General features: G+C 38.3%; 1 protein-coding gene across 2 annotated transcripts; it reads right to left on the bottom strand.

The window, feature by feature from the left end:
- Positions 1-962: 962 nt before the first annotated feature.
- On the bottom strand, positions 963-13,276 carry NUDT12 (nudix hydrolase 12). 2 transcript variants are annotated; one of them, XM_009991438.2, is made up of 6 exons: positions 13,071-13,276; positions 9,877-10,472; positions 8,524-8,691; positions 5,905-6,018; positions 2,811-3,010; positions 963-1,110 (listed from the first exon to the last, which is right to left on the bottom strand). In XM_009991438.2, exons 1-6 carry the CDS (start codon positions 13,274-13,276, stop codon positions 1,000-1,002), a joined length of 1,395 nt encoding a protein of 464 aa, XP_009989740.1. In that variant the 3' UTR covers positions 963-999. The 2 variants fall into 2 exon arrangements, with proteins under 2 accessions (XP_009989740.1, XP_009989741.1); XM_009991439.2 differs by having other exon boundaries at positions 13,125-13,276.
- Between the last annotated feature and the right edge of the window lie 313 nt (positions 13,277-13,589).

The raw sequence follows: 13,589 nt of genomic DNA, 5'->3' as shown, positions 1-13,589 counted from the left end.
TTCAATAATACAATAAATTAAGGACAAATCTGAACTGTAGCATTAAATGCACCTAAGTAAATAATTTAATTCATATACTGCTTTCTCAGTCTTATAGTTGGGGTTAATATATTCGACTGTAAAATTTTTAATAGCAGTAACAATCTTAGTGTCCCCAGTTCCATAAAAGAACTTTGTACTTATTTTGAGATCCTATGCCTTGTTTAATTAATCTCCTTTTCTCCTCCATTACTCTACAATTCCATCTCTAATTATCAGAGAATGAAACTCACTGCCTAGGGTCAATAAGTACATTATTATCTTATAAAAATATCTCATATTTATGCTTTTTCATTGTTCTCCAATACTTTTTCATAAATAGAGTATTGTGTTATACCTTTAAATTCAGGCTGACATACAACTGGGTAAATGCAGGCCAAATCAGACTGGAGGAGTAAATACTCTGCTTAGAGGGCTATTAATGTAAAAGACACAAAGTACTGCATATTAATCATTTAAGCATGCTATTAGCTTAAAAATAACCATTGTTGATAATACTTCCAGCACTGAATTTTGATTTTTGTGCCAGGCAGAATTTAAAGAATGAGAAAGAAACAATTAAGACAAAATTGAAGGATGTAAATACAGAGTTCAAACAGCAGGCAAGGTCAGACCTCTCTGTGATGCTGTGACGCCTTCCAATAGATGACAGAAAAGACAAAAAGACCAAATCAAACATTAAAAGCATAGTAGCAAAAGGCATAATAATTTAATTCTAAACTAAAAAGCAGCCTGTGCCCAACAAGACTTGCTTGCTTGGCTAAATCACTGTATTGTTGTTCAGCTCTAACTCAGATCTCAAGAAACCTACAAAAGTTCGCATGTTTAGGTCAGGAACTAAAGGAAAGGCTCAAAATTTTCACATGGTTGCATATTTACTAGACAAACAATTCTTTTTAATTTATTCCTAATTTAGCATTCACTAGAAGTAATTTAACTTAAAGAAACCAATTATTTGAATCAAAGGTTAGCATTCATTCCAATCCAGTGTTTTATCAACTGGTGCGCAATAGCTCGACTTGGTGGTACAAAGAACGAACGCTGATTTCCTTTAATGAGAACTTCCACAACCTGCAACAAAGACGAATATTTTTCTTTAGAAGACAACATTATAGACTACATGGAATCTAAGACTGTATTAATGCAGGAATTATCTTACTATGATGATTCATCAGTCCATCATTACTATAGCTATATAAGAGCCGCTACCAGATTCTCCAAGACAGATACAGGGAAAAAAAACACATAAGATTGTGTGAATTCTGACATTTTTGAGCTCAAAAGTGCCCCAACAGATACTTTCTTTCTAATAAAGCTGCGGAGATTGACTGCTGATATAATATTTAAGGTTTTTGTGAAACTTCTTTATGGTAAAGACCACCACATGATGCTCTACACTGTTCCATAAATTATTTTTTTTTCTCCCTCACATGTAGTGCAGAAAGAAATGTGTTACGTTGGTTTTCTGAAGCGGTTGCAAGCAACGTGGGAGCATGCTTTTGGTGTAGTACATTTCTGTACTACGTTTATTTCCAACTCTAGACCAATCTGCACATGACTAGCTGTATTCAGAATTGATATTGATTTAAAATAACACTCTCAGTGTTGCCAGTAAGTAAGTAACTTTGCCTTCAAATTGACTTACAGAGTTGACTGCAACTGTCACAACTACAGTGTTATTAAAAGTTTAGCTCATAAGTACCCTGTGGAAAAACCTGTGAAGACTATGTTGTGTAAGTAATCTTTCCTTTTTCCATTAATGAACTTAAATCTCTCCTTCTGTGAAAGTTCCCCCCCCCCCCTTTTATTTGACTATATTTTAAATATAGTCAGGAAAGTTAAGTGTAGAATTTTCTATTAATGCATATGTCGTGGTTTAGCCCAGCTGGTGGCTAAGCTACCACGCTGCTGCTTGTTCACTTCTCTCCCTGGTGGGATGGCAGAAGAAAATGGGGACAACAGAGGAAAAACCAGTAGGTTGGGATGAGGGCAATTTAATAGAACGATACCAGGAAAATGGAAAGAAAAGAGTAATCAACCATAAATGTACAACTGCAACAACAATACGACCCAACTGCTACAATTGCTCGCCACACGGAACCTGGAGCTCAGCTGGCTCCCGACCCCTGAAGCAAACCCCTCCCTTGGCTAGCTCCCCCAATATATACTCCGAGCATGATGCCACATGGTATTGAATAGCCACTGGCCACACTGGGTCAGCTGCCTGCGGGTGTTCCTCTCTACTTCCCAAGAAAAAGTTCACTCTTTCCCAGCCAAACCCAGGACAGCATAGTACATTGCAATCAATACCAGAGTACTAAAACAGTATGACATGGAAAAAGACGCTCAAACTATTGAATTCCCAGAGGTTTTACCTAAACCTGCCCCCTCCCAGCAAATGTGGTAGCATTCTTGTTTGGAGAAACTCAGATGATGAATGCTATTAAATACTACTTCCACCAAAATGAAAGCACATGCTTGCTAATAAAGCGGGTTAAAACAGCAACTTGGACATCTCCCAAAAGGAAAGGGTGAAGAGCTAACTGGCAAAAATGTCGTAAAATAGGCTTGCAAGTGACTCAGAAATTACAGTGAATATCTGCCTTTCTCTGGTTGTGTGTAATCTACAGATACAATATAATGCAATTGTATGTTAAAATGGAGTATACATGCTTATTCAACTTGCTGAAAAAAACAAGTATCTATTGTATGCCAGAACCAATACAGTCACAGACTAATCAATACAAGAAGGAAATCAAATTGAACTTTACCTGTTCTCTACTGAACCAGCGGGCATCCTCTATTTCATTCTTGTCAACTTTAATTTCTGTAGACACTGCAACAGCTAAGCAGCCAAACATTAGGGAGGAGGGCATTGGCCATGGCTGACAAGAGACATACTGAACATGGCCAACTTTGACTCCCACCTCCTCTTCTACTTCTCTTCGAACAGCATCTTCTATTGTTTCACCTAACCGAAAAGGGCAAAGAACACGCAGCTGATGAAAATACTCCAAGCAATGATTACATCCTGTGCTTTGCACTGACTCAAAAGATTTGAACCTGTGCAGACAATTATCTATAGAGACCTAGTTCACAGATCACGACACAGATCTTATGTACAAGATACAGAAGTCTAATAAGGTAAAACTAGCCACCAAAGCAAAATGGAACTCTGAAAATAATTTCTCCTTCATAATGTTTGTTCTGGTTTCAGTTGGGACAGAGTTAGTTCTTTTCAGCAGCTAGAAGAGCTCTGTGTTTTGGTTTTAGTCTGGGATTTATTATAAGAAAAATGTTGATAGCACACTGATGTTTATAGTTGGCACTGAGGTCTCAAGGACTTTTCAACTTGCCGTGTTCTTGCCTGTGTGCAGGAGAACAGGCTGAGCTGGGACAAAGGAGACACAACTCCTCTTACGATTTGAACTTACACTTAGGATGAGGGCTAAATTGACCAACGAAGTATTCCATACCATGAAGCATAACACCTAGTATAAAAATGAGGGTTGACCAGAAAGAAGGGCTTTTCCTCCTCTGAAGGCTCTCACTCTCCAACTCTCAGAGTGCTCTCTCTCTCCATCCCCCCGGCTCCGTCCTTTCGGGCCTCTTGCTCATCTGGGATTGTGGTGTTGAGACTTACCTGTTTTGAGATCGTTAGTCCGGGACAGCCTTGGTCACCGGGTGGTGAGCAATAACACTGTTCATCCCTTGTTTGTATGTATTATTATCATTATACATATATATATATATTCGTATATTATTAGTAGTAGTATTAAATTCTTCTTGTCTCAACTCATGGGTCTCCTTCCCTTTTCCCTTTTAATTCTCTTCCTCATCCCTTGGGGGTTGGGGAGGATGAGCACGCAGCTATGCGGTGTTTAGTTGCTGGTCTGCCTAAACTACAACATGTTTATTTCCCGAATTGATAATTTATCATACAAGCAAACTATTATTACCACACCTGTAATATCAAAATTTGAGTAAGAAATACATTGTTCCTTTAATTACTTTTGAAATGTTGATCTGCTCATTTATAAATAGCACTGTATTTTTAGATTTTCAGTATGATTGCAACAGCATGCAGTACAACATGAAAATCAGTATTTAAAATGACAACGGTAAGAAAATAGAGACTTTGGAAGACCTGCACACATTTCTGCATTGTATGATTCACTTTGCCTAACTCATTCCTCATTGGCTTAACACATACAGCCAGTTCTCCAAACTTAGACTGCAATGGAAAATTTTCCTTCTATATTCATGGAAAAATGCCTGATGTATATATGGAGTGTTGATGGTCATAGGCTTACATTTGCCTACACATACTGTGTTGTGACCACTGACTACAGGTTCATTAAGCAGACAGTCCATGCATCAGAGGTAGAAGTTTTAGTTCAGCTACGTTCAGCTGATTAGAAGCTGACAATAAGATCAGCTACTATTAAATATCAGTTTATATACTTGAACTTAGCATCAGAAAGTATTAAGGCCAGCAGAAGAAAGAAAAGAGTGAAGAAACAAACATCTTGTCTTTTTTTGAATGATACCTGAACAAACTTATTCATCCTGCCACCGTATTTCACCTGCGCACAGTTACTGAATATAGTCATACACTATAATTTCACTGGTGATTAAGTGGCATTCCCAACATAAGAATGTTTTACAAATTGTTCTGCAGCTACTAATAATTGTAACTAATTGCAACTATTATTGCTGAACACAGCTAGCAGAATATCTCTTTACTTTTCTTTCAAAATTACGTAATTTCTGCTTATCTTCCATACAATAAATCAGGCTGTAAACATGTAAGCATATGTTTAAGTTATGCTTAAACTATTTATTTTTCACATGCTGTCGTGGGTTAGGCAGCTCCAGCAACTGGACCCCCCCCGCCGCAAGCCAGTCACTCACTCTCCCCCACCCAGGAATGAGGGAGAGAATTAAAGGATAAACAGGAAATCCGTGGGTTGAGATAAGAATAATTTAATAGAGATGATTTAATACACAGTGTAGATGCTCACCACCCCCTCGTATGCGAAGCCCGTCTCGTCCCGAAGCTGCAATCCCAGACGACCGCGAGGCCCCGAAATAGAGAGGGGCAGAGAGAGAGAGATAGTACTCCGAGAGTGGGAGTACTGGGAGAGAGAGAAAAAAAAAAAAAAAGGCAATAGAGCAAAAGCGCAGCAAGCGCAAAAGAGCAAAAGCAGTGAAAGAGCCAAAGCGCAAAAGCCCTTCTTTCCGGCTGACCCTCACTTTTATACTGGGCATGACGCTGCATAATATGGAATATTACTTGGCCAGTTTGGCCCTCAATCTTAAGTTCCACCACAAATCACAAGGGGAATCGTGTCCCCCTTGTCCCAGCTATGCTCCCCCCTTATCCCGCTGTGCTTCTGCACTCCGGCACACTGAAAAGTCCTTGGAGTCTCAAACATCAACTTGCTATCAGCATTCTTCTCAGAGCGAGCCTCTGAGTAAAACCAAAACACGGAGCTCTTCTAGCTGTTAAAAAGAAGAGCTAACACTGTCCCAGCTAAAACTAGGACACATGCTAAAACCCTTTGCTAAATATCACCAAAGAAAGGACCTTGTATGTGTTTTTTCACTTAAATATGTGATTTAAGAGTGCATGATGAGAAAACTATCTTTAAATTAGAGTTACTCAAGTTGCTTTTTGCTTTTTTTTTTATAAATCAGCTGCTGGCAAGTACAGAACAGGCACATTTAACACAACAATTTATCTAACAGGAAGCAAAAACATTTATTTGACATAACATTGAACATATTTCTATATTATTTTCAATGTACAATACCAATAGGCGAGAAAAACATTTGGTAGTAAGGGAAAGTGAAATGACTCACCAGGTTCTACAAATCCAGCAAGACAGGTAAACATTCCTGGGGGAAACCTCTTCTGTCTGCCTAAGAGACAGTGGTTCCCATCTGGATGGATGACTTGCATTATCACAACAGGATCTATAAGGGACATGAAAGGAACACATTTCAATATTTGAGGGATTTAAAAGCAGTCAGAAATTTCAGCCCATTTGATGCCAGTCCATATAAATACAAATAAGATACTTTAAGTGACTGAAACCAGACTTGCATAGAAGCCCAGAGCAAGTTGTTATTTTATTTTTTTCCCCCTGCAAGATATGTTTATTTTGTTTTGCAACATGCATGCTTAGCCAAGGCTTGAAATGCAGGACATAAATTACCTGCAATCAAAGCACAGAATTTGTTAAGAGGATCAGCAATACTAACCCAGCTACGAATGCAGCACACAAGAATAATTTCTGCAGCAAAACCAACTTACTATTACCTCCTCTTACACACAAAGGTCTGAAGAGCATGCTTTTGACTGAAATACCAAAGAAGAGCCAGATATTCTAGTTACAATGTAAGTACTGTACTGACTAAACTTTCCCTCTTGACTTTGTTAGACTGTGATCAGCTTCTCATCTGATGTTGCACATTTATCTATTTTCTCAGATCTGGTAATTTTATGTATCTTCTTTCTTGCTTAACTATTTTCTCCTACTGATATCATTCTTTCTGTCATGCCTTTCTGCACACTGTTCATCTACAATGTTTTTCCCTTTTACATTGTTATCTAGCTCTTAAGTATCTCAATGTTCTGTTTTTATTTTTTTTCTATCTCTTTCTTTATATATTTTTTCTTTTGCTATTGCTTTTCATACCTTTTTTTTTTGTCCAAAATATTAGTATTTTCTCTGCATGAAAAGGCTTGATGTCCTAGTTTTAGCTGGGACAGTGTTAGCTCTTCTTTTTAGCAGCTAGAAGAGCTCCGTGTTTTGGTTTTACTCAGAGGCTCGCTCTGAGAAGAATGCTGATAGCAAGCTGATGTTTGTGATTGGGTGTGAGACTCCAAGGACTTTTCAGCGTGCCGGAGTGCAGAAGCACGGCGGGATAAAAGGGGAGCATAGTTGGCACAAGGGGGACACGATTCCCCTTATGATTTGTGGTGGAGCTTAAGATTGAGAGCCAAACTGGCCAAGTAATATTCCATATTATGCAGCGTCATGCCCAGTATAAAAGTGAGGGTCAGCCGGAAAGAAGGGCTTTTGCGCTTTGGCTCTTTCACTGCTTTTGCTCTTTTGCGCTTGCTGCGCTTTTGCTCTATTGCCTTTTTTTTTTTTTTCTCCTCTCTCTCCCAGTACTCCCACTCTCGGAGTACTATCTCTCTCTCTCTGCCCCTCTCTATTTCGGGGCCTCGCGTTCATCCGGGATTGCAGCTTCGGGTCAAGATGGGCTTCGCATACGAGGGAGTGGTGAGCACCTATTCTGTGTATTAAATCATCTCTATTAAATTGTTCTTATCTCAACCCATGGGTTTCCCGTTTATCCTTTAATTCTCTCCCTCATTCCTGGAGGTGGGGGAGGGGGTGTAATCGGCTGTGTGTGGGATTTGGCCTAACCCACAACACTTGATTCACCAACCACTGTAAACACTGTAAAATTTCAAAGATTGCTGTCCTGCTCAAATATATCTGCCACATGGCACAGTGTAAAATACGCATAAAAACTTTCTTCAGAGAAAGGTATCAGTAGAAAACGTCTGTTCTTCAGTCCTTTCCATTTAATTCTACTCCTCCTCCAAGTTTGTTGTGATAGAGACTCTAAAGAAACAGCCCCTAGTATTTTAGCAAGCTTCACTATAGTCCATAAGACAGAATAACATGGCAGAATTGCTTTGATTACTGCAAAGTTCTATCTAGGGCATTTAAGAGAACACGAAATTCAGAAATACAGCACACATACAACATCCAGAACTACAACTGCAGAAGACGGGTAGGGGAAGGAAAGGTCATCAAAGTCACCAAATGATTCAGGGGAAAAAAAGTTAAGTTTTTTTCCCTTTGTTGTTTCGCAATCCATAGCATAGTACACTTTTTTGCAATGCGTGAACAAAAGGAGCTATAGAAGACTGTCATGACTACACAAGCTTAAATTCTGAGTAGAAATAGGCCTGGCAGTTTGCGACTGACAGTGAAAAGCGAAAGCCAGAGAAGATGGCTAATACAGTCAAAGTAGCACTACAGGAAAACGAGCACTGTATCAGAAACCTGATACAGGCCAAATTTGGCATAGAGCTATTTCAAGCTCAGATGGCTTGCAAAAGGTGAGAAAACAACATGCAGGGGGAAAAAAAAAGAAAGTAAAACACTTTGTATTGTTAGTATCTCATTTATGCTATTGGAATTTCTAATTTATATTACTCCATTGCAATAAAGATTGGTATAATCACAGCAATTCTTTGTCACAGACTACTGCAAGAAAGAGAAGCCTGAACTACTTAACCCTAAATACAGCTCAGGCACACGTCCTCTGGGGAGAGACAAGTATATTAGACCAGGGACAGAGGAAAGCAGCTGAAATAACTAAAAAGAAATTGATGAACATGTAAATTACAGTACAAACAAGCTGCTTTTGACCAAGTCTATTCTACAATATTCTCACCAACTCTTGGATATGATGTGTTGTGAACACCCTGGAGACTGGGACACTCTTCTTTTAAGCAAGTTTTTTTGTAACCTCCTTCTTCAATCTTGGTTGCACTCCCACATGTTGGGCAGAATCGGTAGCGGCTGTGCCAAGCAAGAACAGATCTAGCTTGGGCTACTATTCCTTTAAAAGATGACATTGAAAATACACAGACCTAAATACTAATTCATGTAAGCTTTTAATATTATAAAAAAAAACAGGCATTAAAGTTTAACATAAAAAGCAAAGTAAGACTATGGCTTGACTTGTCAAGAGAATTTGAGGAGTATGACTTATTCAGATCTTTTTCTTCATAGGACAGCACATGCAATAGAACACAGTACTAGGTAGCTATGGACCAATTTACGCATTCAGAAACAAGTTCATTCAAGTCAATGTATCCCGTTTCTCAGAAAAGTTACTTATCTGGGCAAAGTGCCAGAATTCTATATCACATCTTTTCCAGAAGGCCATTTTAGGGCTACTACAGGTATTAACATAATAATGCATTGCTCCATTTAAACATCAGGTGCAAGTCAAGCTTGTCCTTTATCTATCTGTAAAAGGAAAACTGTTACAACAGCAGTTGCTAACAACCTATCCCTAATGACATTTCATTCACTTTGAGATCTTGATTTTCCAACACTTGCTCAGACTATTTCCTTCTCAGATGAGTATCCAACACATTAAGGACTCATTTCTTGTAATGAAAACTCAGTAATGACAGATTTGGTTTGTTTTAGAACATTAAGGTGCATGCATTAATATTTAAAGAGTACCATTTATAAAACCATGATGATGGAGAGGGACTTTTTACAATGGGTGTGTAGTGATAGGACATGGCTTTAAACTGAAAGAGGGGAGATTTAGGTTAGATATAAGAAAGAAATTTTTCACTCAGAGGGTGGTGAGGCACTGGAACAGGCTGCCCAGAGAAGCTGTGGATGCCCCGTCCCTGGAATTGTTCAAGGCCAGGCTGGATGAGGCTTTGGGCAACCTGGTGTAGTGGAGGGTGTTCCTGCCCATGGCAGGGGGATTGGAACTAGATGATCTTTGAGGTCCCTTCCAACCCAAACCATTCTATGATCAATAGATTTTACAGTCTAATACTTGCCATTGTAGATGTTACCACTTTGCAACTGCACACGTTCTTACATGCAAAATTCTTCACAAAACCACTGACAGGCTTTTAAAATTAAAATATTTCTAAAGCCACTGAAAATACCTGATTCCTTTGCAGTGGTTTGTCCTTGCATTATACCTCAGTGAATCCCAAAGCATATCCTTCTGATTACACATTTGCTAACTGCTGCATTTTATGCATCTTACCAGCTTCTTTTTCAGGTAGTTGCAGTAGTGCTGGCATTGGTGGTTGAAGAAAGTAACAGTCCTCATGCTTCTGTTTAAATTTCTCAGCAGAAGCAGAATCTACACTAAGAGCAAACCAAGCAACTAACCCATCCTCTTCATCTTCTTGCAGAACACGTCCATTGCAAGCAGCCAGCAGGTTCATGTGGAACTGAAGTTCAACTCCAAGGAAAATCAAGGTGCTTTCTTCTGTTTGGTTCATGCACTGCTCCACATCCTTGTGGTACAGCCTGCAAAGCTTTACTTCTGACTGCTGGGAGCTCTCTGTTCCCCCACTCAAAGTAACCAAAGGACTTAGATTTGAGAAGAGGATGTATACTGTAGTTGGATGGCTTTGTTTTTTGCTTAGCCACTTGGAATCTGTTCTTTTATCAGTCCTTCTGTCCAGAAGTGTCAAGCCAAAATAATTTTCATATTCTTTCACTTTGTTTGACAGAAAATTAGGTGTCTGCCCACCCTTCACATTAGCCAACAAATTAGCTATGTGCTTGTATCCCCAAAATTTAGCAATGTCCAGAGCTGTCTGCCATGATTTATTAACAATGGACCTGTCACACCTAGAGAAACAGGAAAGAACAGTGGTTACCAGGGTAAATATGTTTGGGAAGAGTCCTGATGATGTACTATTCTTACTTACAGCATATACATCTGATATTATTAAGGTGCAAAAACTTTTAGACACTCTGTCTATACTGGGCAATATGTTAGGCTAAATACTTAGCATTATGGTAATGAAAAGTAATCATCCTTCATTTTCTTTTGCTAAGACCAGATCTCACATTTTTTTGATCCACTCCAGAAGTTACTTACCAAGGTTCATGTAGCACTACAATAGCGATGAATTAATTAAAATCTCACACAAAGCATCACGTGAATAAAAAAAAAAAAAAAAAAAGGCAAGATCATTTACAGACAGAACTTTGAAAGCCAGGCTACAGTTCTCTTCTGAATAATCAGTAATTAGAAAAAAAAAAAAAAAAAAGGCAGTTTAACTAGCATTACTTTCTAGAAGCTAGTAAAAGCAGCATCAAACCATTTACAAGAAAATATTAACCATTAAATAAAAATCAAGAATACAGCCTCTGCTTAGTGAGAGAAGCAGCACCATTACAACTGTGGTGCTGGTCCCTGTAGGAATCTCTTTGTTACCAAAATGTCTGTAAAATGACACAGATAAGGAAACATCGCCTCATTATATATATTTAGATATTAGCAAAAAAAAAAAAAAATCTGAAATAGACTGAGGTCGATTGGGAGGTCAAAAAATGCATTTTTACTTTTTGTCTATTTTAACTCAAATGGATAAGTAAACCAGAAATTTCACTGTGAACTACAAATCGTATAGTAGATGTGGGGCCAGACTCATCAGTTTTTAAGAGCAGAACACGCCAGCACATTCATGTTGCTGATACACAGGTAACTGTACCACAGGCAAGACTGTTTTGACTTCAGATTTTATATTAACATAAATAGTTTTTGAGGGAGTTTGAATATATTTTAGAAAAGCATCCAAAACTTAATTTACTAGTTTTTGATGCAAAAGTAACTACTGTTGCTCATTTATCTTTAAAGATTAAGTCTCTGTTAGGTGAAACTTTGCCTGATTTCCTACTTAATTTCCCAACTCCCAGCCATCGAACTCTGTTTGGATTTTGTCTTCCATCTGCTCAGGTATGTACAAGCTGTGATCAAGCTGCTATTCAGTGTCCACAACAGTGGCCTGAACTCTTTAGATCACTAAGATCACTTCTTCCAGTCTACAAACATTTCCTGTAGCTTTTCTCAAACATGGATGAATATAAAAAAACATTGACTAGCTTTCCAGGATTAGTATCTGGAATGTTATGTAATATTACCTTCATAGACATTCCTGATTATATACCCAGCAAATGTATTTGTCCAAATGATTATTATGATTAAGCATAATTGACCAATGAGGCCATAGTATCACCTCAGGAACTACGTTCAATCGCCTAAGAGAACAGCCCTGAAAAGGAAATTTATAAGTGGATATTCACTCCTTTTTTACAGTAAGCATAACTTAAAAAACTGTTATCCTATTTACCAATCTGGTAAACTGCCCAAAATCTCAAAAGATTCCTCAATACACAGATGATTTCAATCCACAAAATCTGGCACTGAGATGTTCCTCTACTTGCTGGAATGTACTGATTACAGCACAAAACAGTGGTTCATCTGACGCTCCATGCTAGGCCTCAGCAGAGGGCACGGCATCTGAGTAGGAGTGAAAAAACAAAAAGGATGGGATGATCATTGAAAGCTGTGGAATGCTGTGCTTGAGATTACTTAAAACTAAACTTGCTCGGTTCTGTAATTAAAGGTGCATAAAGGAATAGACTGGGCTTGATTAATGTGGATCTCAATTGAACCGTAACACCTGACTCTCACCCTTCATTTTGAAATGTCTTCCATTTGAAATAGTTGGATCCTGACTTTATTCATGCTTCAGAAGAATCTCCTTTGGGGTCTCATGGAGAACTTTAAAGCATTCTTTGCTTTTCTTACTGTCTTGAAAAACTAGAAGTACAACAGTTGACTTGGAGACAGACAACAAATATGACAGCAAGTTTCTGACAAGCAATGAATATGCCTGGTGCCATACTGACTGAAGAAAGTAACATGACAGCTCAAGGAGGAAGCGAATTGTCCAAAAAATAACAGACAAATGAAATTCATTAATCAGTAACTTTGGTAAAGGTGTGTCTGTCATGTCCTACTTAACAGCCAGTAAGTCAGTAAACATTTTACACTCTAATGTAGATGCAAGTGGATTACAAATAAAGTTTAGAGAAAAAGTCTAAGTGGAACAAACAAAATATACCAAAGTTATACTCAGTACAATGGTGGGAATAGGATACAAATTTTGCTCTATTCTGTTGGTCTCTGGGAGGAGTAACAATATATCACAGAAGATGAAAGAAATAATTTTAGAGATGCTCATTTAAAGAGTTTCTTAGCAAATATGGAAGGCACGATGTAATAGCAAAATCTAGTTAAAGACAGGCACAGAGTACATTTTCTAGAGTTTTAATCCTGCAAATTCTCCCACTATCTGTCAGGTAAATTTACTTTTCTGAGATCAAGTTGAAATGATCAGGTTAGAGCTCTCCAATTGGATCTACTAAACAGCTTACCCTTCTTCAAGGAGAATCTGCACAACCTTGAAGTGTCCATTTCTGGCACCATACATCAGGGCTGTCCAGCCGTTATCTCCAGCTGCATTGATAAGTGATGGTGAATGACTGAGCAACTCTTTCAGTTTGGCTGCATCTCCAACAGCGGCAAAATTATGCAGCTGAGAAACCATGTCCCGATGGAGGTTCTTTCCAAAATCTGCCATTGTGTCAACTAAGTTAAAAAAAGAAAACAAAAATGCTTGAAAACATATCCACCATTGGTAAAAGGATTTAAGTAAAAGAATTAAGTTTAACGCTATACAGATAACGAATATTATCACCAAAAGTATGAACAAAACAGTCAAATTCTTATAATGACATTGCTATTCCGACCAAGTCTTAGTCTCAGACGTCTCCAAATACAGCGAAATTTTATCCTAATAACCAAGTCTAGTTTTTAAAGAGGCTTACCAGAGAGAAAGATTTTGCTACGAAAATGAGGCTTGTTTGAACGGGAAAAACATGTTGTTTTCCTGA

Source organism: Tauraco erythrolophus, chromosome Z (assembly GCF_009769465.1).
Source record: "Tauraco erythrolophus isolate bTauEry1 chromosome Z, bTauEry1.pri, whole genome shotgun sequence".
In the NCBI taxonomy this organism is placed as follows: Eukaryota; Metazoa; Chordata; class Aves; order Musophagiformes; family Musophagidae; genus Tauraco; species Tauraco erythrolophus.
Note: the sequence above shows the minus strand (reverse complement) of the source record. Positions and strands in the feature narration are given on the sequence as shown.